At 55.3% G+C, this 6,782-nt stretch overlaps 3 protein-coding genes across 3 annotated transcripts in view; 1 reads left to right on the forward strand and 2 right to left on the reverse strand.

Annotated features, from left to right (window-relative positions):
* Positions 1–613: 613 nt before the first annotated feature.
* Positions 614–2,152, reverse strand: VDBG_01835 (acetylxylan esterase; the record flags this gene model as incomplete). The annotated part of the gene is made up of 5 exons (XM_003007601.1): positions 614–659; positions 741–1,069; positions 1,128–1,294; positions 1,354–1,886; positions 1,950–2,152. The coding sequence occupies 5 exons, from the start codon at positions 2,150–2,152 to the stop codon at positions 614–616; spliced, it is 1,278 nt and encodes a 425-aa protein (XP_003007647.1).
* Positions 2,153–5,141: 2,989 nt separating this feature from the next.
* VDBG_01836 (conserved hypothetical protein) lies at positions 5,142–5,711 on the forward strand (the record flags this gene model as incomplete). The annotated part of the gene is made up of 1 exon (XM_003007602.1): positions 5,142–5,711. The coding sequence occupies one exon, from the start codon at positions 5,142–5,144 to the stop codon at positions 5,709–5,711; it is 570 nt and encodes a 189-aa protein (XP_003007648.1).
* Positions 5,712–6,623: 912 nt separating this feature from the next.
* The window catches only part of VDBG_01837 (D-arabinono-1,4-lactone oxidase), a gene marked incomplete at both ends in the record, with an annotated part of 1,638 nt that continues 1,479 nt past the window's right edge, over positions 6,624–6,782 (reverse strand). Inside the window, one exon of the mRNA XM_003007603.1 lies at positions 6,624–6,719. Within this exon, the coding sequence (XP_003007649.1) occupies positions 6,624–6,719 (96 nt within the window). The remainder of the gene's footprint in view (positions 6,720–6,782) is intronic.

Raw genomic sequence — 6,782 nt, forward strand, 5'->3', positions numbered from 1 at the left:
AGATGCTATAGTCGTTGTGTCGAATGTCAGCGAGTGACATCGCCCAGCACCCACTGGATTCTGAAGTTCATGCCATTGTGCACGTTACGCGCTCGAAGGGGAGGCCTGAAGCGTCCTTTGCCCCCGAGTCTAGAGATCGTTCGGCGACTGCTCGAGACTGGTACTGCGGCACCTCCAACGTTTTCAGGAGACGATGGGGAGGCAAAAGAAACGTCGTCGAGGGATGGGGCAGGGTCCCTGGGCTCCATTACACTCGTCCCATCATCGTCGCATCCCGTCTGGGAACGCTTTTGACGATCTGCGACGAGGTAAGCGCCAAATCATGTGTCAGATGCTACGGCCCGTCATCGGATCTTCAGAAAAGATCATCAAACGTTGAGAGCCTCATAACTCCGGGGTTTGCACTGGAACCCTTATGCATGTCGGAAACGGCGTGTAAATACCATCATTGATTGGTATAGCTGACGTGTTTCGAGCCGTGGGCGCACGAGGACATCCGAATAACCAGGGGAAGTAGAAGTAAATGCGCACGCAGAATGAGATGCATGGAGTTCTAATATTCTGCCAAGCCCGACGACCCTTGCGGGCCTCCCCATGCCGACTTTAAATAGACCTAGTAGTTCGACTCGTCGTTCCAGTAGAGCGTCTCATGGAAAACCCTATTGTGATGTCAGCAACGAGTCGACACAGGACAGTCGTGCCACAGAGATAGTTGACATCAGAATGATCGGGGGACGTACTCGGGGCCTGTGGCATATAGCGACCACCCAAACTTCAGCGTGATATACTGAATGAGATGACTGGCCACCTTAATTTGTCCGACATCTGTAGGGTGCCACTGAGGAGCAATATCGTTATGCTGAAGGATGCCGGTGGTGTTGAAGAAGTGAACAAATGGCTCGATGGCATGGCCGACTGGCTCCGTCTTTTCCGTCACGCCATCCCACGTCACGGGGTTGCTGAGGTACTCCTTCGTGTTGAAGTACTCGTACACGCTGTAGACCTCCTTTCGAAGGTCCGTATTCTGCTCGTACGTGTTGCCATTGGGGCCAAAGCCTTGCCACATTTGCTAAAGAATCTCAGCAGAGTCTTCGCAGGGTCCTTCGACAACATACCATTATAATGACCTGAGCCTTCGGCCACTTGCCGTGCACGCCTTGAATGAGCCTTTTGTAGTGTGCAACATAGGTGGACTTTTCGACCTTGTTGAAGCTGTTGGCGTCGTTTGTTCCCAAGTTGATAACGACAAGGTCGGCGTCCGGGTTTCTGCTGAAGTCCCATGGCTCGGGGTCGTCTATCTTCAGTGTCAGCCTAGTCCGAGTGTGCCATCACCGTCTTGAACGTAGCACGAACCTCCCCAAACATTTGCAGCACGGCCACCAGTGTCACTTGTGTAAAACCATTGATGAGACTGCCCGCGAGGGTTGCCCCAGCAGTTTTGGTCAGCAACGCAGATACCCGGATATCCAGTGATAGAGTATTCAGTGTTGCCGAGGCCAGCTCCCACTCCATAGGCAAAACCAGCGAGGGCCTCATATGTGTTGTACATGCCTGCCGAGAGACTGTCACCAATGAACTCGACGCGGCGAGGATAGTCGGGAATCTTGACAAGCTTTCCGCAGCCTGACACGTGGACCTTCTCGATTTGCACTCCGTAGGCCCAATTCGTAACTCTCATCTCGAAGGTCAATGGATTGATAGGCCCATCGAGCTCAATTCCGGGGGTTTCCGGACTAACAAACAAGTGCGTTCCGCCGGCAGTAACATTGGTATGCTGCCAGTCGAGGCCTGCGATCCTGTATGCGACAAGTGTCTGGTTGATTGTGTCCTCCCCGAACGTGACGGCGACAGTGTGGCCCGTAAAGCCAAACTTGATACCTGGCCCTCTGTTGCTCGTCAGAATGATGGGGCCATATTGTGAGAATGATTGCAAGAATGAATGCGCTTACGCCCACCAAGAGATGTATTTGGAATCCCAACGCCCTTTGTAGGATATCTCCCCGGCATCAGCCTCATAGGTTCTATAGGTCCCGTTGCCAAGGCTGATCTTGGTGTCAGGAAAGTCGACGGCACGGGGTCGGCCATTCTCAAGAATGACGGCTGATGCCAACGAAACCAGCTGCAAAGCGGCAGCGAGCGAGCGAAACAACATGACGACCACAAGGGAGATCAAAGATGGCAGACGTGACGATGCGGCGGAGCTGCCGACCTCCAAGGCCTCCGAGCCTAGCAACCAGTCATCTTTATAGATTTCCCGGCTTCGTCCACTCTCCATCTCAACTCCTCTTTGAGCTCCAGAGGCAGCGGAAGTTCTCTAGTCGAGGTAGCGGGAAACTCGACAGATTCGCCCGAGATGACCTGACTTGACCTGACTTGACTTAACTTGACTTGACCATGCAGTATGAATTGGGGCCTCGTGCATGATCTCGCCGAAGCTTGCCCCTTTCCGAGAGTCTCTTCAGGGATCAGAGCAGGGACGATCGGTGGCCGACTGTGTCGGTGGAAACTGGGTATTTCATTTGATTGCCGACTTTCTGTGTGCCGTCGACTCCGAGTTTGCTAAGGAGGGCGGAAGGACGGCTTCCGCTCCCATGAGCCGCAGGCTGAATTGCAACCCAGCAGCGGCCCCACTGGCTCAGTACGGCCTGCCGACCTGTCATGCGGCCAGCATCAGGTCGCTTGCCGTCCGCGCCATCTGTCCTCCGAAAGAGGGGATAGATCTCGGTCGGAAGGAGATTGATATGGCCTCAGAGCCTGAGCAACTGCCGAGTCAACGGTGAGATCGCGGGTGATCCACGTGACCATACGTTCTGTTGAAATATGGTCCGAGGCAGTTGAACCGCGCGCGTATGTTTCGCCGCAGTGGATGTGGACGGATAGCTGCATAAATTGAGGCATTGGCATCTGGGCGGCTCGGAGTGCTAAGTGTATATATATGAGCTCATGCATGGTGGTGAGCTCGAACAGCTTGCCTACCTGGCGAGCAGGCGAAACGCATGTTCACCTCAATTAAGGTGACGCTTATGTGGGTGCTATGCTGGCGCACCTTTCTGGAAGAACGTACCGAATACAAGGTACGCTACACAGGAGTGGCATTTGAATGGTTGGTTTGATCGAGTGTCGAGCAAGAAGTTCACCATCTGCCCTGTTTGTGGGGGTTGGGGGTAGGGGGTACTCTGTGCTCATAACAACTGCATCCCCCTCGTTTTCAGGGCGCGCTGTCAAGCGGTAGTTGTCCGTGCCAGAAGCAGGGGCCAAATGCACAGGATTCCGTCCAGGGGCTTGTGTGTTGAGACTGGAAGTGATCTCTTTGGCTGGATTGCCGAATGCAAAAAAAAAAAAAGCTGGATCGAGCTACGCAGCTCGCGATGACATCGTGGTACATCGGAGTGGACTCGATGAAATGCTGGAAGAAGGGTCGGCAGCCAAGAATGCGCTGTCCGAGAGAATGGCATCTGACGAGGATCACAAGATGAAGCCGAGGATTGAAAAAGAAGCGAAAGGCAAAGTCATACGAAGGTAGGTAAGGGGCACCTTGGGTACCTATCTACATAAGGCACCTACCTACCTTTCAGTGCTCGTCCCTGGCGACGCGACAATCACGATCGACTTGCGACTGCCCTTGCTCATATCAGTAGTCGTGAGTGAGGCCTATCTCTCCTGCCAGTGTCAACGCAAGGCCAAGTGAGTTCGGGAAAGGAATGATGAGCCTGCATGCATCCTTCTTCAAATAGGGAGTATACCCAACCCAAGGTTCCTCCCTTCCTCACCCTGGCAGAGTGAACCTGGGCAGGCACGATCCCGTGCTCACTGGCGCCTCCAAAGCAAGCGTCGTCCACCATCTCCATCACGTCTCGGGACGACACCCTCACGGAATCCTTCATTCGCACCTCGGTCCAACAACGCCCATCACGCAACGCCTGCTCGCCTACACACCACTACATCCCTCGCGGTTGCGCCTGAGAGAGGGGTTCCCCTCCCCCGAAATGTCTCAGCTCATCCGCCCTTGTCGTCACGAGCACGCCAACCGCTGGTCGGAATAGGAAGGCCAATCCGTAGGCAAAAGACAACGACAAACCTTGCGAAACCCGGCATCTCTCCATCTTGCATTCGACGCAGTCGCATCGTCGTTTTTCGTCTCATCTGGCTGGCGAATGTTGGCTGACTTCACCTAACGGCCAGTTCCCTCTAGCTCGGCATTCAGACTCTCGCGCTTATTCCTTTTGCAACGCCGAAATGACAGTCAGGTGATGCGTGCGCGCTCGCACCTTGCTTGGTTGAAGAAGAGCGAGCCACTATCGCTGTCGGGGCTGAGACAACCTCATCTTTCGCACTTGGGCGCCCTTTCCAGCTGTGCGGGCTTTTTTTTTTCCCCTCGACAAGATCTGTCTGACATTTGTGGTCTGTGACATTGTTGCTTCTCAGCCCATGGTGAGTGAGTGCCGAGCTCACCGGCTGGTCTTTACTTGTATTGGCGAACCCCTTTGCCCCCCATTTTGTTTCAACAGGTCCAGTCTTCTCTCGCACTTTTCTTTGCAACCCACCACCGACCACCCTCACCCTGACACGGCGCCGTATATTCACCTTTCGAGCAGCATCCCCGGCGCCCGCTGCGTCTGCACGGCTCCCGGACTTGGCGCTGCTGCCAGAGAAATCGGTATCGTGACTTCGGAACCGCCAGACCAAAAGTCGACAACGGGGTTTCACTGCCTACGTACCTCCGTTCGTCGATCGCGATTCGCCCGTCCGCCAGACCTCTTTCTCGTGCCCAAAGTCAGCCTCTGATGCCCGAAAAACCCCACCGAAGACCATGACGCTGCCTGCGCATCAATCGCCGAGATCAAGGCTGCTGTATCCCTCCCCTTCAACAACCGAGAAGCCACGCCATTCGTCCATCGAGGTGCCGTCGCATTCAACAAAGCTGCAGGTCGCCCTTGAGCCACCCCTCCACCACGACCTCTCTCCTCGACATCATTCTCGCGGCCAACGACATCGAAACGTACAAACCATACGTGCCTGCCTCTAGAACCAGTCACCAACCGCCAGTCAGATTGAGAAGTATTGCAACTGGCCTGTCATCGGTCGAACCCCGCCGCCCCCGCACGGCGCTGCCGCACGTTGGCTTGCCGTCGCGCTGAACCATGTCGGCCTCGCACGCCAATGCCGTGCCGGACACGCAACTGGGACTGTCGAATGAGGAAATCCAACTTTTGCGACAAGGCCAGGCGGCCGCTCTCGGACAGGGGGGCGGCGGCGGGTCGAACTCCTCCCGTGCCGCCAGCCGGGCATCGAGCCAAGGGCTTCTGATGCTCGACAGCTCCTCACTGGCATCCTTGGGGCGCTACTTCGAGCGTGTCATGGCTCAGATCGAGCAGCAGATACACTATCTCAGCGAGCAGAGCCAGACGTTCACCATGGCACAGTTCGATCGCGCCGGCAACCTTATCGACAATGCTGACCTGGAAATCGCACGGTATCACGACATCTTGCGACAGTTGGACGAGCTGGACCTCGACTTTGACAGGATACGACATATCAAGGAGATTGTCGTGGGCTATCGATCGCGCGTGGTGGAGATGGAGAGGGAGCTTGAACGAAGCGGCGGTGGATCCTCGTCGAGGCACAGAGACGGACATCGCTCGTCATCCAGTCGACACGGTCACTCTCACAGTCACCGGCATGGCCATGAAAGCTCGAGAAGACGACATTGAACGACATGAAACGACACCCGCGTCGTTTCAAACACACTTTCACGACATCACACCAGGTAGACTCTACCGGCCACGCGGCCACAAACACAAAAGCCAAAAACGAAAATGTGGGGTGAACCCAGCAAAAACTACCTACATACCATGAGCGGGAACAACAGGACCGCGGGGTCTCCAAAAATTCAATAAGGAGGCTCAGGAGGGGGAGGGCTCGGAAGACGGATCATCAGGCCTCGCGGCTGGTCGGGACAAGATGGATTTGGCCTCACGGCTCGTTGGATGCTTCTTTTTCCGGTATTGCTTTCAGTATTCTTTTACTACGGTGCTTGTGATATCTTCTTTCTTCTTTTTTCTTCTTCTTCTTTTTCTTGTGCCTATACTGCCCTCGAGGTCTGCGTCGGGGTGTCGATCTTCTTTCCCTGTTCTCCCTATCTGTACACCACAAGCAGCAAGCGTTGGAACTCAATCCGCCATCACACACCCCGCTGCTCGCAGGCTGGTGGCACGATGGTACAATACCAACTTGGCTGGCGCAGGAGTATTTTCTTTCTATGTAGGATTCTATGGATCTTGCGGTTTTGCTACCCACCCTCGGTTTCGGCTCAGGCGCTGTAGGTATCCTGACGCAGCACGGTCACGTAACTATTGATGGAGCGGTTGTTGCAGGATACCCCTTTTGGCCTGAAGATCAAATATCACGAATTTACGTTCCTCTCTGATCTGCTTCCGATCCCGCTCCGAGCGCGTGACTGACTGTACCAAGCGCCAGAAGCCACGTCGGGCCATTGAGTCAGCACGACGATACCTGCCTCATTTGCGTTGTTCTTTTGAAACAATTTCTATTGTGCGCTCCAATTTCGAGTCTCGAGCCTCACGCTGCATGAAGATTCTCTGCCATCGGCTGGCAGCACTAGACTAGACGGTACCCTCGACCCGCACGCCGCCATCCCTCGCCGCCGTCCGCGCGATCTCGACCTCCTCGAGCGCCAGCCTGTCGCCGCCGCCCAGGACCTTTTCTCTGTGCCAGGGCCCGACAAACATGCCCTCGGGGTCGGCGCCGTCGCGCACGGCGCG

Source organism: Verticillium alfalfae, genomic scaffold (assembly GCF_000150825.1).
Source record: "Verticillium alfalfae VaMs.102 supercont1.2 genomic scaffold, whole genome shotgun sequence".
NCBI lineage: Eukaryota > Fungi > Ascomycota > Sordariomycetes > Glomerellales > Plectosphaerellaceae > Verticillium > Verticillium alfalfae.